The sequence below is a fragment of the Odocoileus virginianus genome, chromosome 8 (assembly GCF_023699985.2).
Source record: "Odocoileus virginianus isolate 20LAN1187 ecotype Illinois chromosome 8, Ovbor_1.2, whole genome shotgun sequence".
Lineage (NCBI taxonomy): Eukaryota > Metazoa > Chordata > Mammalia > Artiodactyla > Cervidae > Odocoileus > Odocoileus virginianus.
Window position 1 is genome coordinate 71,682,098 of NC_069681.1, and position 26,824 is coordinate 71,708,921.

Genomic DNA, 26,824 nt, shown 5'->3' on the forward strand with positions numbered 1-26,824 from the left:
CTGCTATCCCCTTCTCCTCCTGCCTTCAATCTTTCCCAGCATCAGGCTCTTTGCAAATGAGTCAGCTCTTTGCATCAGGTGGCCAAAGTACTGGAGTTTCAGCTTCAACATCAGTCCGTCCAATGAACACCCAGGACTGATTTCCTTTAGGATGGACTGGTTGGATCTTTTTGCAGTCCAAGGGACTATCAAGAGTCTTCTCCAACACCACAGTTCAAAAGCATCAATTCTTTGGTGCTCAGTCTTCTTTATAGTCCAACTCTCACATCCATGCATGACTACTGGAAAAACCATGGCTTTGACTAGACAGTCCTTTGTTGGCAAAGTATTACCTCTGCTTTTTAATATGCTATTTCAATGGCATTATTTAATGGCTACATAATATTCCAAAGAAGGTACATATATAATTACTTGATTATGTAATATTCACATATTGTAGTTAGGTTACTCTATTCAGTCATTATCACAGTTCTTAATTCAGGCCACTCATATACTTAGTAGGTGTTTTCAATAAATGTTTATTGAATGAATGAATAGAGGAGTGAATGAAAGATTGTGCAGTATGGGATGGGCTGAAAAACCAGCTGGGAGAGAGTTTTAGGAGATGGAATGGGGTAAGATGGCCTGTCTAGGGTGCTCCAAAGTGCACAGGGGTTTAGGTATAGGTCTGAGCTACACCATGAGGGATTTGGGGTCATGGAGAAGATCATGGGAGGGAAACAGATTCAAAATTTAGCAGCCAAAACAGAGGAGAGAATTTCAACAAAGAAAGTCAGGAAGAAAAATCGAGGGGTTAGCAGCTTTATTCACAATAGTCAAAACATGGAAACAACATAAGTGTCCATCAGTGGATGAATGGATAAAGAAGATGTGGTACATATACACAATGGAATACTATTTATTCAGCCATGGAAAAGAACAAAATAATACCATCTGCAGCAACATGAGTGAACCTAGAGGTTGTCATACTAAAGTGAAGTAAGTCCCAAAGAGGAAGGCAAATACCATATGATATCACTTATATTTGGAATCTAAAAAAAAATAATAAAATATGATACAAGTGAACCTATCTATGAAACAGAAATAGGCTTACAGACATAGAGAACAGATTGTGGTTGCCATGGGGGAGGGGACTGGGAAGAGGGATGGATTGGGTGGTTGGGGTTAGCAGATGCAAACTATTACCTGGAGAATGCATGAACAACAAGGTTATACTGTATAGCACAGGGAGCTATATTCAATATCCTGTAATAAACCATAGGGCTTCCCTGGTGGCTCAGTGGTAAAGAATCCACCTGTCAATGTAGGAGATATGGGTTTGATACCTGGGTCAAGAAGATCCCCTGGGGAAGGAAATGGCAACCCACTCCAGTATTCTTGCCTGGAGAATCCCATGGACAGGGGAGCCTGGCAGGCTACAGTCCATGAGGTTGCAACATGAAGTCGGACATGGTTTAGCAACTAAACAACAAAAAAACAATAAACCGTAATGGAAAAGAATATGAAAATGTATGTATGTATATGTGTATATATACATATACATATATATATAACTGAATATATATATATATATAACTGAATCACTTTACAGCAGAAGTTATAATATCGTAAATCAACTCTACTTCAATAAAACAAATTTTTTAAAACAAGAGGTTCATCCACAGTGCTTCTGTAAACAGGACTGGAGCCCTTTCCTGGTTATTTATGTCCGTGAACTCATGCATGTAGAGTAAAAGACTAGCCTAAAGATTAGAATTAAGCTACACAGATAAGGGTCATTGACTCCAGGCTTATAAAGCTGAACTAAATAATGCAAAATTACTCTGAAAAATTAGTAGAGTGAACTTAACTGCAGTTTTCTACTTCCACTCCAGTATTTGTCTGGTACCATATCTGCAGCAGTAGAATAAAAACCTTCCTAAAGGACTTTGTGATGTTTGTTTTTAAATGATGCTCTCTTAAGTTAAAGCTAGCATAGTGGGGAGGGTCACTGTTAATGGGTTATATTGTGAGTTAGGAAGAATTTGATTGTGTTTTTACAAGAAAAACCCTTGAGCCAGTTTCACAAACTGAATTCATCAGACCATAAAACCTGCCTTTATTTACTTCCTTTATCTTTTATTTATTTCCCTCTTTGTTTGAACCAAAGCCTTTCATTAGAAATTTTATTTTACCAAATAGCTCTTTCTTTATCACGAAGAAAGTATTTGAGTTTTGTTTCTTAAAGGACGTGGCTCCAAATGAGGGTGATGTGTTCACTGCTTTTTTTTTTTTTTCATTTATTTTTATTAGTTGGAGACTAATTACTTCACAACATTGCAGTAGTTTTTGTCATACATTGAAATGAATTAGCCATGGATTTACATGTATTCCCCATCCCGGTCCCCCCTCCCACCTCCCTCTCGACCCGATCCCTCTGGGTCTTCCCAGTACACCAGGTCCGAGCACTTGTCTCATGCATCCAACCTGTGCTGGTGATCTGTTTCACCCTAGATAATATACATGTTTCGATGCTGTTCTCTTGAAACATCCCACCCTCGCCTTCTCCCACAGAGTCCAAAAGTCTGTTCTATACATCTGTGTTTCTTTTTCTGTTTTGCATATAGGGTTATCGTTACCATTTTTCTAAATTCCATATATATGTGTTAGTATACTATAATGGTCTTTATATTTCTGGCTTACTTCACTCTGTATAATGGGCTCCAGTTTCATGCATCTCATTAGAACTGATTCAAATGAATTCCTTTTAATGGCTGAGTAATATTCCATGGTGTATATGTACCACAGCTTCCTTATCCATTTGACTGCTGATGGGCATCTAGGTTGCTTCCATGTCCTGGCTATGATAAACAGTGCTGCAAAGAACATTGGAGTGCACGTGTCTCTTTCAGATCTGGTTTCCTCGGTGTGTATGCCCAGAAGTGGGATTGCTGGGTCATATAGCAGTTCTATTTCCAGCTTTTTAAGAAATCTCCACACTGTTTTCCGTAGTGGCTGTACTAGTTTGCATTCCCACCAACAGTGTAAGAGGGTTCCCTTTTCTCCACACCCTCTCCAGCATTTATTGCTTGTAGACTTTTGGATAGCAGCCATCCTGACTGGCATGTAATGGTACCTCATTGTGGTTTTGATTTGCATTTCTCTGATAATGAGTGATGTTGAGCATCTTTTCATGTGTTTTTTAGCCATCTGTATGTCTTCCTTGAAGAAATGTCTGTTTAGTTCTTTGGCCCATTTTTTGATTGGGTCATTTATTTTTCTGGAGTTGTGCTGGAGGAGTTGCTTGTATATTTTTGAGATTAATCCTTTGTCTGTTGCTTCATTTGTTATTATTTTCTCCCAATCTGAGGGCTGTCTTTTCACCTTGCTTAATAGTTTCCTTTGTTGTGCAAAGCTTTCAAGTTTCATTAGGTCCCATTTGTTTATTTTTGCTTTTGTTTCTAATATTCTGGGATGTGGGTCATAGAGGATCCTGCTGTGATTTATGTCGGAGAGTGTTTTGCCTATGTTCTCCTCTAGGAGTTTTATAGTCTCTGGTCGTACATTTAGATCTTTAATCCATTTTGAGTTTATTTTTGCATATGGTGTTAGAAAGTGTTCTAGTTTCATTCTTTTACAGGTGGTTGACCAGTTTTCCCAGCACCACTTGTTAAAGAGGTTGTCTTTTTTCCATTGTATATCCTTGCCTCCTTTGTCAAAGATAAGGTGACCATAGGTTCGTGGATTTATCTCTGGGCTTTCTACTCTGTTCCATTGATCTATATTTCTGTCTTTGTGCCAGTACCATACTGTCTTGATGACTGTGGCTTTGTAGTGTAGTCTGAAGTCAGGCAGGTTGATTCCTCCAGTTCCATTCTTCTTTCTCAAGATTGCTTTGGCTATTCGAGGTTTTTTGTATTTCCATAGAAATTGTGAAATTATTTGTTCTAGTTCTGTGAAAAATACTGTTGGTAGCTTGATAGGGGTTGCATTGAATCTATAGATTGCTTTGGGTAGTATAGCCATTTTGACAATATTGATTCTTCCAATCCATGAACACAGTATATTTCTCCATCTGTTTGTGTCCTCTTTGATTTCTTTCATCAGTGTTTTATAGTTTTCTATGTATAGGTCTTTTGTTTCTTTAGGTAGATATACTCCTAAGTATTTTATTCTTTTTGTTGCAATGGTGAATGGTATTGTTTCCTTAATTTCTCTTTCTATTTTCTCATTGTTAGTGTATAGGAATGCAAGAGATTTCTGTGTGTTAATTTTATATCCTGCAACTTTACTGTATTCGTTGATTAGCTCTAGTAATTTTCTGGTAGAGTCTTTAGGGTTTTCTATGTAGAGGATCATGTCATCTGCAAACAGAGAGAGTTTCACTTCTTCTTTTCCTATCTGGATTCCTTTTACTTCTTTTTCTGCCCTGATTGCTGTGGCCAAAACTTCCAAAACTATGTTGAATAGTAGTGGTGAGAGTGGGCACCCTTGTCTTGTTCCTGATTTCAGGGGAAATGCTTTCAATTTTTCACCATTGAGGGTGATGCTTGCTGTGGGTTTGTCATACATAGCTTTTATTATGTTGAGGTATGTTCCTTCTATTCCTGCTTTCTGGAGAGTTTTAATCATAAATGGATGTTGAATTTTGTCAAAGGCTTTTTCTGCATCTATTGAGATAATCATATGGTTTTTATCTTTCAATTTGTTAATGTGGTGTATTACATTGATTGATTTGCGGATATTAAAGAATCCTTGCATTCCTGGGATAAAGCCCACTTGGTCATGGTGTATGATTTTTTCACTATGTTGTTGGATTCTGTTTGCTAGAATTTTGTTAAGGATTTTTGCATCTATGTTCATCAGTGATATTGGCCTGTAGTTTTCTTTTTTTTGTGGCATCTTTGTTTGGTTTTGGAATTAGGGTGATGGTGGCCTCATAGAATGAGTTTGGAAGTTTACCTTCTTCTGCAATTTTCTGGAAGAGTTTGAGTAAGATAGGTGTTAGCTCTTCTCTAAATTTTTGGTAGAATTCAGCTGTGAAGCCATCTGGTCCTGGGCTTTTGTTTGCTGGAAGATTTCTGATTATAGTTTCGATTTCCTTGCTTGTGATGGGTTTGTTAAGCTCTTCTATTTCTTCCTGGTTCAGTTTTGGAAAGTTATGCTTCTCTAAGAACTTGTCCATTTCTTCCAAGTTGTCCATTTTATTGGCATAGAGCTGCTGGTAGTAGTCTCTTATGATCCTTTGTATTTCAGTGTTGTCTGTTGTGATCTCTCCATTTTCATTTCTAATTTTGTTAATTTGGTTCTTCTCCCTTTGTTTCTTAATGAGTCTTGCTAATGGTTTGTCAATTTTGTTTATTTTTTCAAAAAAACAGCTTTTAGCTTTGTTGATTTTTGCTATGGTCTCTTTAGTTTCTTTTGCATTTATTTCTGCCCTAATTTTTAAGATTTCTTTCCTTCTACTAACCCTGGGGTTCTTCATTTCTTCCTTCTCTAGTTGCTTTAGGTGTAGAGTTAGGTTATTTATTTGACTTTTTTCTTGTTTCTTGAGGTAGGCCTGTAATGCTATGAATCTTCCCCTTAGCTTTTACAGTATCCCATATGTTTGGGGTTGTTGTGTTTTCATTTTCATTCATTTCTATGCATATTTTGATTTCTTTTTTCATTTCTTGTATGATTTGTTGGTTATTCAGAAGCGTGTTGTTTAGCCTCCATATGTTTGAATTTTTAATAATTTTTTTCCTGTAATTGAGATCTAATCTTACTGCACTGTGGTCAGAAAAGATGACTGGAATGATTTCAATCTTTTTGAATTTACCAAGACTAGATTTATGGCCCAGGATGTGATCTATTCTGGAGAAGGTTCCGTGTGCACTTGAGAAAAAGGTGAAGTTGATTGTTTTGGAGTGAAACATCCTATAGATGTCAGTTAGGTCTAGCTGGTCCATTGTGTCCTTTAAAGTTTGTGTTTCCTTGTTAATTTTCTGTTTAGTGGATCTATCCATAGTTGTGAGTGGGGTATTAAAGTCTCCCACTATTATTGTGTTACTATTAATTTCCTCTTTCATACTTGTTAGCATTTGCCTTAGCGGTGCTCCTATGTTGGGTGCATATATATTTATAATTGTTATATCTTCTTCTTGGATTGATCCTTTGATCATTATGTAGTGTCCATCTTTGTCTCTTTTCACACCCTTTATTTGAAAGTCTATTTTATCTGATATGAGTATTGCGACTCCTGCTTTCTTTTGGTCTCCGTTTGCGTGGAATATTTTTTTCCAGCCCTTCACTTTTAGTCTGTATGTGTCCCTTGTTTTGAGGTGCGTCTCTTGTAGACAGCATATGTAGGGATCTTGCTTTTGTATCCATTCAGCCAGCCTTTGTCTTTTGGTTGGAGCATTCAACCCATTTACATTTAAGGTAATTATTGATAGGTATGGTCCTGTTGCCATTTACTTTGTTGTTTGGGGTTCACGTTTATACCACCTTTCTGTGTTTCCTGTCTAGAGAAGATCCTTTAGTATTTGTTGAAGAGCTGGTTTGGTGGTGCTGAATTCTCTCAGCTTTTGCTTATCTGTAAAGCTTTTGAGTTCTGCTTCATATCTGAATGAGATCCTTGCTGGGTAGAGTAATCTAGGTTGTAGGTTATTCTCTTTCATTACTTTAAGTATGTCCTGCCATTCCCTTCCGGCCTGAAGGGTTTCTATTGATAGATCAGCTGTTATCCTTATGGGAATCCCTTTGTGTGTTATTTTTTTTTTTAATTTTTATTAGTTGGAGGTTAATTACTTTCTCCCTTGCTGCTTTAATATTTGTTTTTTGTGTTTTGATCTTTGTTAATTTGATTAATATGTGTCTTGGGGTGTTTCGCCTTGGGTTTATCCTGTTTGGGACTCTCTGGGTTTCTTGGACTTGGGTGGCTATTTCCTTCCCCATTTTAGGGAAGTTTTCAGCTATTATCTCCTTGAGTAACTTCTCATGGGCTTTCTTTTTGTCTTCTTCTTCTGGGACTCCTATGATTCGAATGTTGGGGCGTTTCACATTGTCCCAGAGGTCCCTGAGGTTGTCCTCATTTCTTCTGATTCTTTTTTCCTTTTTCCTCTCTGCTTCATTTATTTCCACCATTTTATCTTCTACCTCACTTATCCTATCTTCTGTCTCCGTTATTCTACTCATGGTTCCCTCCAGAGTGTTTTTTATCTCACTTATTGCACTATTCATTTTTAATTGACTCTTTTTTATTTCTTCTAGGTCCTTGTTAAACATTTCTTGCATCTTCTCAATCTTTGTCTCCAGTCTATTTATTTGTAACTCCATTTTGTTTTCAAGATTTTGGATCATTTTTATTATCATTATTCTAAATTCTTTTTCAGGTAGATTCCTTATCTCCTCCTCGTTTGTTTGACTTGGGGGGCATTTTTCATGTTCCTTTACCTGTTGGGTATTTCTCTGCCTTTTCATCATGTTTAGATTGCTGTGTCTGGAGTGGGCTTTCTTTATTCTGGTGGTCTGTGGTTCCTTTTTATTGTGGAAGTTTTACCCTGTGGGTGGGGTTGGACGATTGGTTTGTCAAGGTTTCCTGGCTAGGGAAGCTTGTGTCAGTGTTCTGGTGTGTGGAAATGGATTTCTTCTCTCTGGAGTGCAATGGAGTGTCCAGTAATGAGTTTTGCAATTGGTCTATGTGTTAGATGTGACTTTGGAGAGCCTGTATGTTGGCACTCAGGTCTATGTTCCTTCGTTGCTAAAGAATTTGCGTGGTATGTCTTGTTCTGGAGCTTATTGGCTCTTGGGTGGTGGTTTGTTTTGGTGTAGGTATGGAGGCTCTTGGCTGGTCTCTTATTCCTTAATGTTCCGTGTAGTCAGGAGTTTTTTGGTTTTCTCAGGTTTTGGGCTTAAGTCTCCTGCCTCTGGATTTCAGTTTTATTCTTCCAATAGTCTCAAGACTTCTCCAACTATACAGCACTGATAATAAAACTTCTAGGTTAATGGTGAAAAGATTCTCCACCATGAAGGACAACCAGAGGGGTTCACAGAGTTACATGAAGAGTAGGAGAGGGAGGAAGGAGATAGAGGTGAGCAGGAGGAGAAAAGGGGGGACTCAAGAGGAGAGAGACAGATCTATGCAGTTCTCTGTTCCCAAAGTGTTCTCCGTAGCCCAGACACCACAAAGATTCACAGAATTGGATTGGGAAGAGAAGGGGAAAGGAGGAAATAGAGGTGTTCTGAGGTAGAAAACAGAGTCAAAAGTGGGAGAGAGTAATCAACACACTCCTGAATAGAAATGGGAACTGAATATTGGATTCTTAAATGTCCAAAATTTATATCACATACTGAAAAACAAAGATTAAAAATATGGCGTAGAGGTTAGACTCTTTGAAATACAATATTAAAAAAAAATTTAGAAATATATATGAAGTTCGGTTTAAAAATAGGGCTTCTCTTTTTTTTTTTTTTGGCAAGGTTATAGTGAAATGAAAATGAAAATTAAGGAATAATAGAGGAGTATTAGAGGACTTTAAAAGGAAATAGGAGAGAAAAACAAGAAAAAGAAAAAGAGAAAAGAGGAAAAAAAAAGAAAAGAAAAAAAATTTTTCCCCCTAATTGAAAAAATCGTAAAAATATATGAAAATGAAAGATAAGGAGTAATGGGGGAGTAATACGGAATTTTAAAAGAAAATAAAAGAGAAAAAATAAAAAATAATAATAATTTTTAAAAAGGAAAGAAAAAAATGTTTTTAATTAAAAAAAAAATACATATATATCTAGGAATTTCTCTGGAGCTGTTGCAGTCAGTGTAGGTTCAGTTCAATTTCAGATAGCGCTTCTTTCCAGCTTACACTTCTCGATATCTATAGGCCCCTTCCGGTGTAGTTGGTGTTACCTTCAGGGATTTTAATCTATTGCACTGGTCCTTTCTGAAGTGGTTCCCTTTGTTTATTTGGCTTCTGTTTGCCGTCTCTTCGGTGCCTAATTTCCACCCTGACACAGGCGGGCGGAGGTGATCTCTTATTTAGGTTCGCTAGTTCAGTTCAGTCCTGCTATGGGGAGGGCGGGGCGCTGCAGACAGATATCGCTGTGTGTGGATAGCACTCACCGTGTTCCGGCCACACTGGGTTTGCCCCGCTCACGGGTGTCTGTGCTTTCCCCGTCTACACTGCTCAGGCTCCCGGCTGCTCTATATGGAGCGGGCCCTGCGTTGAGTGCGGTTCCAGTTTTCAGGTACTCCACAAAAGCGCAGATTCGGTTGCTCCTGCGTTTTGTGCCTTCCCAGGCCTGAGCGGTTCAGGCAGCCAGGGGCTTGGGCGCACTCTCCCTGGATGCGGCGCGCCTTTTCCCTCTGCGGCGAGCGGCCCAAGCAGCCAGAGGCTTGGGAGCACTCTCCCTGGGTACAGCGTGCCTTTTCCCTCCGCGGCCCCAGCACGCGCCGCTGGTCGGGTCTCAGGAAGTCTTTAGATAGGAACTGGGGGCCTGTTTGCAGTGTGGGAGGGGGTGACTTCTCAGGGGCTGAGTTTGCCCCTTTCCCCTCCCCCCTGCCTCCTACCTCCAGCGGGGATGGGCCGCTCTTCTCTGGAGTTTCTCAGTCCCTTTGTTTTGCGAACCACCGGCAGTGTGTTCAGGCTGGTTAATTTTCTCCCTTGCTATCCCACAGTTTAAAAGAGCTCCCTCCGATTGCTCTAAGGATCCTCGGGCCGGTCCTTACCCTAAGCAATGCCGCCCGCTCCTCTCCGTTCCGCCCCCCCTTGTTGGTGGCGGGTGCGGGCGTCTGGGGTACTTTTCTGCTAGGAGTTGGTTTTAGGCACGTAATCTGTGGGCCTTATTAATTTTTCCTCCCAGTTAGGTTGCCCTCCGAGATTCGAAAACTTCCCCCAGTCCCTCCAGTGCGAGGGTTTCCTGGTGATTGGAAACTTCCTCTATTAAGACTCCCTTCCCGGGACGGGTCTCTGTCCCTAGCTCTTTTGTCTCTCTTTTTATCTTTTATATTTTGTCCTACCTCCCTTCGAAGACAATGGGCTGCTTTTCTGGGCGCCTGATGTCCTCTGCTAGCGATCAGAAGTTGTTTTGTGAAATTTGCTCAGCGTTCAATTGTTCTTTCGATGAATTTGTAGGGGAGAAAGTGGTCTCCCCGTCCTATTCCTCCGCCATCTTGGCTCCTCCCCTGCCAGGTCGATGTGTACACTTCTAATGCACGCCCAGCAAGGTTATAAAATCTAGTAGACTATTAATAAAAGAAGATTTAGTTATAAACTCAGTTATTTTAAGAGGTGATTTATTCCTATGGCGGGCTTGTTGTCACATGGAAAACAGTTTCTTTTGAGGTGGAAAACGTGTTTAAACATGTTTAAACACTAAACATGTTTCAGTGTCTGTATTTTTTATAAAATGAAGATGGAATTTTATTCACCTCTGTGTCTTTGCTGGGGTAGCCCCTCTACCTGGAAGGTCTCATTCTCCCCTCATCAGGGAAACACCGATGCTTCCAAGTCAGCCCAGACATTTTTCCCCCAGAGTGTCACCCCTGACCCCCCAGGAGGGACAGGAATTCCTTGTCGAGTTCTCACTGAACACTGTCCACGCTCATCTCATGGCACTTATCACATTGCCCTGGGCTTACATGCTGTTGTCCTCAGTGGACTGTGAATTCCATCTGCATCTCACTCATGCATATATATTCAATTCTTAGCACAGAACCTTGATCATAAGAAATATACAAGAAATTTGTATTGAATGGAAGAGACTCACTCTCCTGCATTTTCTTTGATTTGAGGGTTTAGTTGGTCCTGTTACTCATGAAAACTATGCAGCTAAACTCATTTGTTGACTATTTCAACAATATATATGAAGTAATGGTTACAGAAAAAAAATATGTCATTTAGTTGAGACCTTTTACTTAATAAATTTCCCTCAAATTGTTATATGAACCTCCAGGGAGCTAAACAGTGAGCTCTTACTGGATAAATTACTCCAGTTTTTTCATCTTGATCTTAAGCTCAAATAACTTCGAATTCATCACTTAATGCAGATCAATGTTTATATGATAAATATATCAGATATATCAGTGACCCAGAAGAGGTAAATAGTGACACTGAATCACAGGGTAACTGAGTTTGGGGGAAAGCTAAGAAGAGCAAAAATACAGGCAACTAACAAAAAATAAAGCAAGCCTTCCTAAAGAGAACAGAAATAAAACATAGAGGGGGAAAAAAATGACTTCCACTTTATAACACATGCACACACACACACACACATATTTAAATGAAGCATGTGTGTGGAGGGTTTTGAGGTAGAAATCAGAATATGTATTGTGACAATATCCAAAATGGATTAATGTATTAATTGAAAAACTTCTATTTAATTTCTAGCAGGTCCCCCTCAACTTGAATGAATACTGTGAGGGACACAGGGACACATACACAAAAGCTTTAGGTATCCATTTGACAATAAACTTACTTTTCTAGATAAGACTACAGAGCCAACAAAAGAATTCAGGAACACTTGAACAAATGCTGAATGCTGTGTTCTAAAGAGATTAATCCAGCATTAATCCATCATGCTGGGTTAAGGTGCAGGGTTGGAAGGACAAGAAGCACAGAGAAATTAGGAGACATAGAATAATGGATACCCAAGTGCACCAATGAGAGAGATTGAACGAGATCTCACCCACCAAAGGTACAGCATCACCAATGCCTGGCACTAGAAGCACCCATGAAACAAACATCTGCTGAGTCAGCCATGGGTTGCTCACAGTGGGTCTAAAGTTCATGAGAAAGGAGTCAGCTTGGAGGGCAAAGTGATGCCCTGTCCCTGAAATAGAAGACATGAAGGAGACAGAAATGTCTGGGATGAAGGGGAAGGGCAGAAGTTGGAGGATGTATTTCCATGGTGATGTCTGTTTTCTCCAAGGAGTAGGAGGTGAGGGGTAGGGCAGAGGCGAGAATCCCAGTGACTCATTGCCTGGGTTAACTGTGGTCACTGAGATGGTCTTTCACAAATCTCATATTTCAGAAAACAAAATCCTCAGTTGTCAATACGCAAAAGAATAGCAATTTAAGTAATCTGCATAGAAGAATTATATTATTTTTGGCAAGTTTTAAAAACTGGAAAAAATTAATTTTTAAATAATTCATTCATACATATATTTGATATAGACTAACACACATGTGATGTAAATTAATTTTAATAAGATTTAGGGTTAGGACTTAAAATTTAATCATAGAATAAAAAAAAATTGGTGACAAATCCTAAATGTTCAGTGATTTGGTACTACTTCGTGACAGCACATGTAAAAGTAGAGTTTTTAACACTGCATAGACACTTTATAATAAGCTGTTTTAATTAATTCTTTAGGTCCCCAAATGGTAGAGGTCCAGAGTCAGCAGTTTCAGATCCACTCCAAGGATGGCAAACCACTGTTCACTGTGGATGAAGAGAAAGTCATGGTTGGTACAGATAAACTTCGAGTAACTGGTAGGTATAGCTCTTTATTTCTGATTAAGGAATAATTGACAGACAACATTAGTTTCAGCTGTACAATATGGTGATTCAATATTCATATATATCGTGAAATGATCCACACTAAGTCTAGTTAATGTCCATCACCACACGTACTTACAAATTTGTTTTCTTGTTATGAGAACTTTTAGACACACTCTCTTAGCAACTTTCAAATATACCATACGGTATTATTAACTAGGGGACTTCCCAGGTGTCTCCGTGGTAAAGAACAAGCCTGCCAGTGCAGGAGACTTGGGTTCCATCCCTGAGTTAGGAAAATCCCCTGGAGAAGGAAATGGCAACCCACTCTAGTATTCTTGCCTGGGAAATCCCTTGGACAGAGGAGCCTGGCTGACTACAGTCCATGGAGTCACAAAAGAATCGGACAGAATTTAGCGACTAAACAACAGCTGCTTTCTGGTTTTAAAATAAGCCTGAGTAGGAGAGATACATACACCCCAGTGTTCACTGCAGCACTGTTTACAATAGCCACGATATGGAAGCAACCTAAGTGTCCATCAACAGAGGAATGGATAAAGATGAGGTATGCATATACAATGGAATATAACTCAGCCATTGAAAAGAATGAAATAATGCTGTTTGCAGCAACATGGATGGACCTAAAGAGTGTTATATTGAGTAAAGTAAGTCAGACAGAGAAGAAGATATATCATATGACATCCCTTATATGTGTAATCTAAACAGAAATGATACAAATGAACTTACTTACAAAACAGAAAGAGACTCACAGACTTATGGGATGAATTATGGTTGCTGGGGGGAGGAGAAGGATGGGGGAAAAGGATAGTTACAGAGTTTGAGATGAACATGTACACACTGCTATATTTAAAATGGATAACCAACAAGGACCTACTGTATAGCCCAGGGAACTCTGTTCAATGTTATCTGGATGGGAGGGGAGTTTGGAGGAGAATGGATACATGCATATGTAAATCCACATGAAACTACCACAACATTGTTCATTGGCTATAGCCCAATACAAAATAAAAAGTTAAAATAAACCTGGGTATATGCAACTTCTTTAAAAATCATATTTTGTTTATAAGAGCCTAGTAAAATCATGGTGTTCTTGGAAAAGTAGGAAAGCAGTTATGCCTATTTTGTCCCACAACTCAAGCGTCTATACGAAGTCAACAATCAAAACCTATGTATGCCATAATATGCAGTATAAAGGCTTGATTTGTTGACCATTGTTTACTTTTGTAAGAAAGATGCACCTTTGGTTTGTGTTTAGGGCCTGAAGGGGCTCTTTTTGAACATTCGGTGGAGACACCCCTCGTAAGACCTGACCCACTCCAGGATCTGAGGTAAGAGTTTTGTTCAGATGTGAACAAACTGGTTATGTGCTGGAGTAACACTTCAAACAAACTGGTTATGTGCTGGAGTAACACTTCAGCAGATACTACCAGGTGGTTCTTTATTCCTTAAGTTGTCCTTATTCTGATGACCTTCCACCCATGACAGGTCATTTCTGACAGAATCCAGAGGAAGGGTGAACATCCTTGTGCATGTCCCGTCCTCCCATCTCTGAGACGCAGGCCTTGTGACCAGCCCTGCCCCAGCCCCAGGGCAGCCTGCACTGTTCTGGTGGACTATTTCCTCCTCCAGGAAACCTCAGGGACGTGGCTAAATGCCACTATTTTATTTATTTTTTCCTAGCTTTTTTTTTTTATTGTGGTAAAAATACACATAAAATTTAATCATTGTAACCATTTTTAAATGTATAGTTTGGAACATATTTATACTTTACATACTTAAAAGTTTTGCTTTTTATTTTCTATTATGGTTTACCACAGGATATTGAATACAGTTCCCTGTGCTCTACAGTAAGACCTTATTGTTTATCCATCTGTAGCAGTTTGCATCTGTTAACCCCAAACTCCCAATCCTTCTCTCCCTCCATCATCACTCTTCCCCTTGACAACCACAGGTCTGTTCCCTATGTCTGTGGGTCTGTTTCTGTTTTGTAGATGAGTTCATTGTGTCATATTTTAGATTACACATACAAGTGGCATCATTGATGGCTCAGCAGGTAAAGAATCGGCTTGAAATGCAGGAGACACGGGAGACGCGGGTTTGATCCCTGGGTGGGGAAGATCCTTTGGAGGATGACATGGCAACCCACTCCAATATCCTAGACTATTGCTTGAAAAATCCCATGGACAGAGGAGCCTGGTGGTCTACAGTCCAAAGGGTTGCAATAACTCGGGCGTGACTGAGCCCACAACACACATAAGTGATATCCTATGGCACTTGTCTTTGTCTGACTAGAATATGTACTAGAGAGTAGGATAGTCTCTAGATCCATTCATATAGCTGCATCCGGCATTATTTCACTCTTTTGTGTAACTGAATAATATTCCATTGTGTGTGTGTGTGTGTGAGTATGTGTAAATATACTACATCTTCTTTATCCATTCACCTGTGGATGAACATTGGAGGTTGTTTCCACAGTTTCTGGTTACTGTGAATAGCGTTGCTATTAAAGTAGGGGTGTAAATGTAGCAGGGTAAAAATGCTTCGTTGATTCCATGTCAGCCACAGGAAAGTTCAGAATGCTCTCGGGGCACTTGGCCTGTGACCTAGTCTCCGTGGGGCTCCCTAGACTGGCATCCTGGGCGCCTCCCTCCTCACTCGTCCTGAGACTGAGCAGCTGCCAGCTCCAAGCTCCACACTCCCACACACATTGTCCCACCTGACTGGGGTGCCCCTCCTTACCTTGGACACCCATGGAGGTCTCCTTGTCCTCACGCTTCAGCTCACCAACCCATCATTTTTCCCTGAAAATCATCAGCTGAGGTAAAATAATTGCACCTTTTAGTGAAAAGAGAATTGTGTCCTATGTGGGCTTAAAATGTCCAAAAGGCATTCTCAGAAATTTCAGTTTATATTACATTTTTTAAAATATGTGCACTGTGAGTAGACAAGAGCATTACAAAACTGAGAATGTGATGAATCCATATATGCAAAGAAATTGGAAACCTTTGATATATCTTTTTTCAACTATGGTAAAAAACACATAAATTTTACCTTCTTAACCACTTTTAAACGTACAGTTCAAAGCCTATGGTAGGCTCACTGCTGTCAACCACCCCTACCTCCAATCGCCAGAATTCTTTCCATCTTGAAAAACTGAAACTCCACGCCCCTTAAATAATAACTCCTGTCTCCCTCCCCAGACCCTGCACGCCACCACCCTGCCCTCTGTGTCTATGAATCTGAGGATTCTTGGCACCTTGTTTGAGTGGAATCATATAGTATATGTCCTTTTGCAACTGGCATAATATCCTCAACCTTTGGTATATCGCTACGTAATATCAGAATATATAAAATCGCTTTGCTCCATGTGTGTTTATTCTTTATACAGAGTCTCTGTATGCCTGTGTGTATTTCACTGTATCACTGGCTACTGAATGTCCTTTACTGCTGTAACTATTTATTCCAACAGTATATTTGTACTTTATAACAAAAACAAACAATAGTTTTAAAAGCAAGTGTCTTCAAGTCTACAGTGTCACTTAAAGTCACATTTAGAATTTGAACTTGAAAAATATTCAGGTCAGCTAGCATATTCTAATATATTATGTATGATAGGGGAATAATGTACAGTAGGAACTCCAGCTTTTTGGCCAGAGACTATATTTTCTCATAAAACATTGGTAGTATTATACATCTCACAGTGTTCTGGGGAAGATTTAATAAGCTATGAAGTTAAAAATGTTTTGTAAACTGAAAGTGGAATACAAATAATCATTTTTATTATCATTATTATACCAACTACATATTCATACCAAATGGAATTAGAGTTAGGAAATTTGGCATTTCTCTTAATGTTAATGTCTAATTAAACATTAATCTAAAGCAAATGAGAGTTCAATTCATCTTACCCACTTAGAGAACATTTGCAGCATAAAATTAGATTGTGACTATAATTAAATTGTAACAGTTTCATTGATTTTGATAAAGGACCATGAGATCAATATTATAGAATTATTATAGTTAGGGAAGAAGAACACTTTATTTTTGTAGGAAAGAAACATGATTCAATATCTTTAAAAAGTAATGCCATGAGAAAAATTTTGTTATTAAAAATAATATAAATTGTAGAGCTACCAAACCACTCTTCACAATGAACGTCACTGTTTTAAAAGTATAGGCCTCATAATTAAACAATTCGTCTTACATTTTTCCCATTAGGAAATAAATTTGCTGGATTCTACAGAAGGCCTTTGCTGAAAAAGAAATGGCAGAAGAGTATTCTCTGGCTTTCTAAAACGTGACACTAAGGGAGCATTCCATAACCCAAGTGTTATAACCAGAGTGATTGAGAACATAATGAAATTATAAGGAATTGCTTGAGGAATGGGGTTTGGATGGAAGACATGAACTAACAGGTTTCAAATGCCTGCCACTGCCAGGAAATGTGTCTGTACTGTCACATAATTTATTTCGTTTCCTCGTCAGCTTGACCTGAAAAGCATCAACTCAATCCCCATTTTACAAAAGAGAACACTGAACTCAAGGTAGGAGCACATTCTAAGGCACAAAGGAAAAAAAGCAGCCAACTCATGACTCAGCTTAGCTCTGGCTCCAAAGTCAGTGTACGCTCTGTTCCCACTTCCACCACCCAGGGAAACCCTTCAGTGATTTACTCCCTGATTTACCACCATACTCTGCTGACTGAGTGCATGAGAGGTGTATTGTCTTCTGTGAGTTCTTGCTATACCTGTCTTTCCTTTTTTATGTCTATGTCCAGTAGCATTACTATTCCTGGCCTGAGTAAAAGGAGATCAATTCTGGAATATCTTAACTGACTTTGAAAACTTTGTGGATGTTGTTAGTTTAAGATCATGAAGATCATTTATAAAAAAAACCTCTGAAATATATATGTTTAAATATCACAATTTAAATTTTGGTATTTGCTCAAATGGTAGTTATGAAAGGGTAACAGTTATTTTCTTTAAGAAAAATATATAATTGACTTGTATTTAAGCTAGATTTACATTTCTTAGGGCAAGGTCATCCTCAAGAGAAGTATGAACTGTAACATACCATTTTAAAGCTACTTGTCATTCATGCATGATATAATTCAATCTTTTTTTAAAAAAATTTTAAAAATTCAGCAGAAATGTATAAAGTGTGTTTATGTGCCAGAGTCTATATATCTATATATCTACATATATCTATATATATATATATATATATATAGATATATATATACCACTGGTTCCACAGTGATAAAAGGCATGGTCCCTGACCTTAGTGAGTTTAAAGTCTGTTGGGAGAAAGAAACGTGCAAACAAGTTACAACGGCATCATTCATCACGATGATGAAGGTGCAAAACGATAGTGAGGGCGTAGGAGAAATAGTATAACTCTTCCTAGGGTGATCTGAGATGAAGTCACAGATAAGAAAGCTCTTGAATGGAAACTTAAGGAATCAGTAAATGTGGACACAGTGGGGCAAACTGCAAAGCCCCTAAAACCCAGTAGGGATGTGATGGCAGAAACCATGCCTAGGACATAGTAACACATATGTTTCTTCATTAGATCAGTACAATGAACAGACATGAGTACCTGTTCCCATTTCAAACACTTGTAAATATTGGTTTCCTTAATAGAGTTTATAAATATTACTTAAGTAGAAACCAAGGAAGCCCATTCATTCCCAGGTCCCAGTAATCAAGTAGAAAATTCATTGTCAGTGCATGTGTAGCTCAGTCATGCCTGACTCTTTGCAACCCCATTTACTATAGCCCACCAGGCTCCTCTGTCCACGGGATTCTTCAGACAAGAATACTGGAGTGGGTTGCCATGCTCTCCTCCAGGGGATCCTCGCAATCCAGGGATCGAACCCAGGTCTCGTACATCTCCTGCATTGCAGGTGGGTTCTTCACCATTGGCACTACCTGGGAAGCCTATGGTGGAGTGGAAGCTAAGTCAGGGGTACTCAAGGAGAAATCAGGATTCCACAGAGACTAGGGGCTGGAACTTGAATATTTTATGGAGACTGAGATTGCAAGCTACAACCTAGTGTGTATGAAATGCCCAGAGATATCTCATAGATCTTGAGAAGATATTTCAGTATCTGGTAGGACTAAGCACATGTGTGCGTGCACACACACACACACACACACACATATGCATACACACATACATACACACACCCTCTCAGAGTTTTTCTCTCTCACCATTTCTCTGTCTGTTCTTGCTTATTTTTCCATGTGAACATTAGGTCTTTGATATCTGACCATGTTGAATGCATTCATGGAAATGTGTAGCTCAGAGCATTCTCATCTCAGCCTTTTTGGTAATATGGGTCTAAACCTGTGCTGAATTGAAATGTTTTGTCTTCAAGGATAGAAATGATGCAGAGGGGACAAGGTCTGCCTCTAGGAGCATTGCATTGTAAGAACGTTAACAGCTAGTCATTGGTCCTGTTGAGGTCACTTGTGGTTTGAGAATGACCCTGGCAATGGACTTACCTTCACCAGGGTCCCTGAAATGGGCCTAGCGGTGCAGGGTGCTCACACCCTTCTTCTTCCCCTCCGCTGTCTTCCATCAGTCCAGGCAGGAAACACACAGGCAGTTAGCAGTGGCCAGAAGGGGCCTCCATCTGCAGACCAGGCTCATGTAGGTACCAGCATGTTTCCCCCAACACCTAAACCCAACAGAACCTGACCAATAAATTCCAGAAATATCTCTGCTTCTAACACTCAAAGTCATATTTTAACATGTATAACAGGTCAGATCTTACATACTGAGAGGTACATAAGAAAAGGAAGCTTTATTTTCCATAACAAATAGTGATAGATGAGAAAACTTGCCAATTAAAGGGAGTAATCCACCTGATTTAAAGGTTGATCAGTACCACTCAGTCATAAAAAAGAACAAAATGTCATTTGCAGCAACATGGATACAACTAGAGATTATCATACTAAGTCAAGTAAGCCAAACAGAGAAAGACAAATAATATAGGATACCACTTATATGTGGAATCTAAAATATGAGAGAGATGAAACTGTCCTGTGAAACAGACTCAAGGACATAAAGAATAGACTGGTGGCTGCCAAGGGGGTTGGGGAGGGAAGGATTGGGAGTTTGGGGTTAGCAGATGCAGATTATTATATATAGGATGGATAAACAATGAGGATAAACAACTGTATAGCATAGGGAACTCAATATCCTGTGATAAACTATAATGGAATAGAATATAAAAGATTATACATATGTATATATAACTGAGTCATTTTCTATGCAGCCAAAATTAATTAACACAACATTATAAATCAACTATACGTCCATTAAGAAATTTTTTTTTAAGCTGATCAGTCACCTCAGATGCAAATTCATTAACAGGTACTTCTCGCCTCTTAAATGTTACCCTTTCTTTCTTCTACCACCTGCACCGTACTCTGACCCTGCAGTGGGATGGGTCCTTTTCTCCTTCTCGTGGACCTTTAAACATTCCAAGCAAGTCAGCGTTTCGCCTTTTGGTTGAGTCAGGTTGGACCAGCTGAAAAGCCTGTCCAGTGATCCTGTTGGGCCATCTGGTGGAAATGCCATCAGTCGTTTCCAGACAGAAGCAAATAAGAGAAGTCCCCTGCTCCTGTATTCCTGGTTCTATATCTGTGACTAAATCACAAGGAGCTGCTGCTGAATCTTACAGAAACAAGGCCTGCTGAGGCCAGTCTCCACCTTGTCTATAAACTCCATTAATTAATCATTTTTTCAGGGAGAAATCGCTGCATGTGCCCTGTAATCTTCCCAAATGGAAAAAAAAAAAAAAAAGCAAACTACAAAGTCCAAATTTTTGTGAACCTGTAACAGATGAATGTGTTGCCCTTAAATTTCTCTTTTTCCCAAAGAAGTTTGGATTTTGGCTAAAAAAAATAGTTTTCCAGAGATATTCACCAGTAGCACTTTCTTCTGGTGTGGCATGTCGTGGATGCTGACCACACTGTCTGGAGCTGCTGCACAGGGCTGGGATGGTCTAACGTTTGCATCAGTTTTCAGAGGATACTAATTTCATATATTCTCATTGATGGAAAGTTAATTTCTTTACTGCACTTTATTTCTGGATTTATCAATGAAAACCAACCCTGAATATTCATTGGAAGGACTGATGCTGGAGCTGAAGCTCCAATACTTTGGCCACCTGATGGGAAGAGTTGACTCACTGGAAAAGACCCCGATGCTGGGAAAGATTGAGGGCAGGAGGAGAAGGGGACGACAGAGGATGAGATGGTTGGATGGTATCACCAACTCAATGGACATGAATTTGAGCAAACCCTGGGAGATAGTGAAGGATAGAGGAGCCTGGCATGCTACAGTTCATGGGGTTGCAAAGAGTTGGACATGACTTAGTGACTGAACAGCAGCTGTTCGGTCCAACCCCATGAACTGCAGCATGCCAGGCTCCCAATGTATGGCAAAATCCACAATATTGTAAAGGAATTAGCATCCAATTAAAATAAATTAATTTTTAAAAGTTTTAAAAAGAATGAGTGAATATACTATATATCTTACTGATTATATTCTGTATATGTCTCTATCTCTTTTGTAAGATACTATGTCTTACTGATTATATTCTCTATAATATTACTGATTATATTCTCTAAGATTTTTGTTCTCTAAGAATATAATCAGTAAAATATATAGTATATTCTCCATTGGTTGGGGGATTCCTGGGGTGGCTATCTTTTAGGCCATTTTTTCTTGGTTTCCTTCCCTCATTTCAGACTAGAATCTCCGACACGGAGTCTCAGCATGGACGCCCCAAAAGGCGTTCACATTCAAGCCCCTGCGGGGAAGATCGAGGCCCTTACCCAGATGGACATCCTCCTTCAGAGCAGTGATGGGACGGTAAGTCCAGTGGACGGTGGGTGGTGGGTGCTCCCATTGTACAAGCCTGACATCCACTAAGTAATGATGACATTCACGTCCAATAAGGCATCAGCAAATTACAGTTTGTAAAGAGACATCATGAAAGGCGTCACAGAAAATGTGAAAGAGGGAAAAAATTTAACACTGAAAGAAAAGTCAAGAAAGGTTAAAAGCAGTCTCTGCTGGATCCAGACTACTTTCTTTGGCATTTGTGCTATCAAGTCTCTTGTTGTTTTCAACTTTGAAAAAGTACTGGACATTCAGAACTCTCAAAGAATGCCCATCCTGCCACTTCCGAGTGACCCTCTCAGCAGAACTGTCACTGGGGGTTACCTGGAAGTGATAGCTCTTTTTTTTTACCACCCAGGGTGCTCACTCACATCAAGTCCTGGTTCAGTGAAAGTCAAATATGAAAAATAAGAACTGCAATAAAGAAAACTCTGGAACTTCCAGTCCAGAAATAAAACATCCCTGATAAGACCCCCTCTCAGAATGGGCAGCAAGGCACAGGCTTCCTACTATTTATTGATCCTTCTAGTGTGAGATCAATTTGCCAATTACCTGTTTGAATCAGGGACATTAACAGGCCTCTCTGGGCCTCTCTCCTCATTTGTCAAGTACAGGAAATAGTATTTACTTCACAATGTCACAGGGCTAAGAGACATCAATGCAGAAAGATAATTTTGAACTGATATGAATTTAATATTAAGAAGGGGTGTGGTTGAGGCTGCAGATGGAGACCACAAGAGGCAGGTTCAGTCCCTGGCTTGGCAAGATCCCCTGGAGAAGAGAATGTCAACCCAAGTATTCTTGCCTGGGAAATTCCATGGACAGAGGAGCCCGGGCAGGCTATAGCCCATGGGTCACGAAGAGTCGGACACAACTTAGTAACTAACAGCAGCAGCAGCAGCAGAGCATTAGTCAATAATGTATATAGGTTCTGCTCCAAAAAACATAAGACCCATTTGACTTCCTGCTCTGACGGTGACCCAGACCCCAGGGCAAAGCCTGCCTGCCATGCACTTGTACTGTCACCCTGCGCTTCCTGCAGAGACGTCAGCATCCCAGGACACCAGTGTATTCAGAGCTTGGCCTGACGGGACCAGGGCCGCATAAAACAAAGGCGGGATTCAACCTTGCTGGCGAGGAAGCATGTGGGCACTTCCCAGACGTTGTTTAGTTCGTTCTGATAAGTGAGCACCCTGCCAGGGCTCAGGCTTGGTTGCTCTGTGCTATGACTCTGATTTCTTTGAGCTGTCAAGAGATTTTCAAAACTCAGTCAACAGCCATTTGTGTGCATCTTGGTTCAACTGTATCTCCCTAGGAACAAAAAGTCCAGTGGCTTCCCTCTTATTTTAGTTGTCTTTGTGTCACCTGCTTCCTGTATCTAATAGAAGGCAACAGAGTTTCAAATAAAATTTTAAAAGCTGGAGAAATGGTTGTTAGCCATTACGATGAATTTAATTGCCTCTCCTAGGAAAATAATATCATGAGCAATTTCAGCATTCTCAAGGTAAAATGAGTAAGATGAGTCAACTTCGGCAGCTTGTACTTTATCCTAATACGAGGAGAAGCTGAAGGTTAAAGTGGAACACAAGGTCAATGGGAATCAAAAAATGGTATTATTTTGGCCAGATAACTCTGAAAGGTCTTCAAGGAGTGTTACATCATGCACTTTCCTAGCTGGCCTAGTGCAATGAGTAAAAGAAAAAAAAAAAAAGAGATTTCCCTCCAGTTCCTAAGGAATATTTACCCCCCTGCCCAGATGGAAACTAGAAATAGGCTTTGAAAGAATCAGGTCATCGGATTGTGACTTCAGCCGAGGCAGGTGCCTACTTCATTTTCTATGCAGAGAAAGAACTTGGAACATTTGGAGCACTCGAGTTTTGTGTTTGTCATGTTCCCTCCTCTTTGACCAGGTCTTGTCTTGCTCTCTCCCAAGCAGCTTATGCTCGATGCAGAAACTGTGTGTTTGCCCGAGCTGGCTCTGGGGAGCCATGGGCCCGTGGGCAGCTCCCCGGGGCTCTACGAAGTCTGTGCATGTCCAGATGGGAAGCTCTACCTGTCTGTGGCCAGCGTGGGTACCACATGCCACGAGCACAGTCACCTCTGCCTCTAAACCATCAGCATCGCCCACAGAGCACCTGCTGTGTCTTGGTGGACTCTGCAGTGCAGACCTCGACCTTCACACCTGGAGCCGCTCAACAACGTTGAGCCGAGTTTGCATGTAGGGGTTTGAAAGGAGCTCAAACGTACCACTGAAAATGTTCCCGGGAAACTGTGATCTCGGAGTGGACCTTAGACACAGAAGTCCAGGGATCAGAAGAAGGTGTTGATCCCACCAGATGGGCTCATTGCCATTAGAACCGTTGTGACTTTCCCTGTCCTGTGTGTGTTGGTCTGTGATGGGATGTTGGGCTGCTGTGTGGAATGGATGCATGGAAATGCGATGCTCAGCTGGGGACCTCTGACCTCCTGTGAGAGTAGTTTGGGTCCTGCCCAGGTGCCCCAGAGTTCTCTGAGGTTTTCCACTGTGTTGCTCAATCCTGCAGGAGCTGTATTCATTTCAACGCAAAGTGTGTACAGTTTCAGAAGAAAATCTTCAAGTTTTGAAGGGACGTTGAGATTGATCTGAATTTCAGAATGTGGTCATGGGAATAAATTGCACACAACTTATCATGTTTCTTTATATAGTCCATGAGCAATAAAAATCAACCTACATTTTTCATAGACTTCACAGTGTGTGTTACTTTCTTTAATCCTCACAACTCTTTTTGAGTTTAGTATTGTTTTTCCCCCAGTTGCTGGTGATAAAAAAAAAAAAGGTTCAGATGAGTCAAGTCACAGGTCACCCAGTATCTACTAAAATTAAACTCAACTGGACCCTACATTTCAACATCAGTTTTCACTTTGGAAAACTTTGATCTGTGTCTCATTGCACCTGCATCACCTGTTTACCTGATACCTGCACAGACAGGCTGATGCCTACGTGAAAGGTGGAGAAACTAAAGTCAAGGGGAGTTTTGTCATCCACCAAGATGGCCCCATGAGCTGGTGGGGGCTCGCTGCTACCCAGCCCGTGTGCCCACCTCACAGGAGAGGCGAGGGACCGGGGGTGGGGTGGAGCTTCATCGAGTCACTGCTCACAGGCGCCATCCTCAGCTGTGTGATCTGCATGTGAATACGGTGAACACACATACTGAACCCATGAATGCTTTGGTTTTGTGGCTTTACTAACACGGTAGAATGCCTTCATCACACCGAACACCAGGTGTTGGTTTTGATGTGTGTTTTACTGTATCGGTCCCATTAGAATCCCCACACGGCACAAGACGTGGTGGGACCAACAGCATTGCAACTTTCCCATTAAAGGATTTTAAGACTAGACATACAACATCAATTTCATTTTCCACAGTCTCAGAACTGAGAGAAAAGTGAAATCTATTTCTAATGCTGTCTTAACAAGGTTTTAACAATGCAACCTACTCCTAAAAGTTCCTTAATATTTAAATTACTGGTATTATAAACATTTGAAATTATTAATACAAAATAAAATACAAATTAAAATTTTAAAAATACAGTGTGTCCTAATCAGTTAAGAGCAAACTCAACTCTGAATATAACGCTCCTAGTTTCAGGGGATTGGGAGGGTGGGGGCTTAGATTATATAAATAAGTATTTGCCTTTTCCATTTAGTTAAGTCCTGATTTTTAAAATTAATGTCTGCTTTCTTGCTGTGACGCTCCTGTTGTCACAGTAGTGTTGTCATTTTTATGTCATATTTACTCTTATACCATGTTTGTGCAGAAAAAAGTCTCCCAACCCAGTTGATGTAGATGGATTCTCATAGAATGTGTGTACATGTCCAAAAAAATGTCGATGATAAAGCAAAGTCAAAAAAAAAAAAAAAGGAATCAAAGGACGGGGAATAGACCATTTTAAATAAAAGATGTAAATCCAAACTTTTGTTTCTAGCTCCTTTCTCCAGAGTGATGAGGAATTTCTCCTTGGTTAAAAGACAGACTTTCAGATAGGCTGTATTCTAGAATGTACTGCATAAACCTACCTTCTTAAGTACATTATACAGTGTAGTTTAAATCTCCACTGAAGGGGCAAGGCCATGCTAGGAGCACCCGCGACGAGGCACATACACAGAGAGCACTACACGCCAAGTGGGTACGATCACTGAGTATTGGTTGATATTTTAGGGACCTTGAAAAACAGTCTTTATTTCTTTTCCAATTTCCAAACCGACTGAGAAGCAGACACAAGTCAAGAAATGAAGATCAACATGTCAGCTTTAATAGTAAATTTAGACCTTCCAGTGGAGGAAACGTGAACCTTTCCCCTCTCAACCCCTCACAGGCTCCGCAGCTCCTACAGGGCTCAGGGCTCCCTCGGGCACCCCTCAGGTCAGTCTCCACTCGTGGGGGACAGGGGAGCAGGGTGGGAGCTCTTCTGAAGAGCAGAGCCATCCCCAGCATGAAGCCAGCGAGGCTGGGTTGCTTGTACTGTTTGTCCCTGCCGTTCCCCGAACTAACACGTCACAGCTCACTGGGCTTCAATCTTCTCTGTATTATAACTGCCACTGCACACTGGCTGTGGTTTAAAAACCAAGTGAACTTTGGGTCGGGCATAAACAAGCAGGTGGAACAAGAGGGTAAGAAGGGCATGGAGCAGAAAGTGAATTTTGAGCTGAACAGTCAGTGCAGCTTCAGTTTTTGTCCTGGGCTTTGTATCCAGGGCCTTAACAAACACAAGAGAAAGCAGCAGAGATTTTAAACATGCGGTTCTTCTTTTCAAATATAATGTAACTCACGTTGGCTCTGGTATCCATGTCCCTCCAGGCTCTCCCACACCTTGACAGCATGGGCCTGGGACCGGCTTCCTAACCAATGGAGGACGGATGACATTTTAGACCAAATGTGGCAAAACAAGATCAGTGGAGAAGCTCTAGAAGTCAGGGGTTTAGGAAACTCCACCCGCAGTTAGGAAGCTCCAGCTCCTGCCCGTGGGCAGGCGTCCCGCGGGCCACAGACTGTGGCCCCGATAGCCGGTCAACTCCTGGAAGGAGACCTCTTCCCACATGGTGTCTGCATGTCTCCCGCTGACTCCAGACTCTGGTGAAACCCTGAGCAATACGTGACTAGCTAAGTCTTGTCTACTTGCCATTTTCTACTCTTTTATCCTTGAGGTCGACAAAACACTGGAAGGACACAGGATGTCAACTGGCAATGATGGAAAGACACCCACTGGTCCCCAAAACTAACCTGTAAACTACTTCTCTTTATTTGACTAAACGCTACGTGAACGTCTTCCCAGAATCATTCTCGGGCCTTCACCTGTTCCCCCTGGCGGCTGTGGACCACTCGGGCCTCCTGCCAACACAGAGCCCACCTCCATGGGCAGAAGGGCTGTTCCAACCCCCTCCCCGAGAGCAGCT

The 26,824-nt window shown here is 40.6% G+C and overlaps 1 protein-coding gene across 3 annotated transcripts in view; it reads left to right on the plus strand.

Moving 5' to 3' along the window:
* SGCG (sarcoglycan gamma) overlaps nucleotides 1–24,113 on the plus strand; it is a 48,751-nt gene extending 24,638 nt beyond the window's left edge. For all 3 annotated transcript variants that reach the window (XM_070471676.1, XM_070471675.1, XM_020890624.2), the window contains exons 5-8: nucleotides 12,328–12,447; nucleotides 13,730–13,802; nucleotides 21,237–21,360; nucleotides 23,327–24,113. In XM_070471676.1, the coding sequence (XP_070327777.1) occupies nucleotides 12,328–12,447; nucleotides 13,730–13,802; nucleotides 21,237–21,360; nucleotides 23,327–23,500 (491 nt within the window). In that variant the 3' untranslated portion in view covers nucleotides 23,501–24,113. The remainder of the gene's footprint in view (nucleotides 1–12,327; nucleotides 12,448–13,729; nucleotides 13,803–21,236; nucleotides 21,361–23,326) is intronic.
* Nucleotides 24,114–26,824: the final 2,711 nt, after the last annotated feature.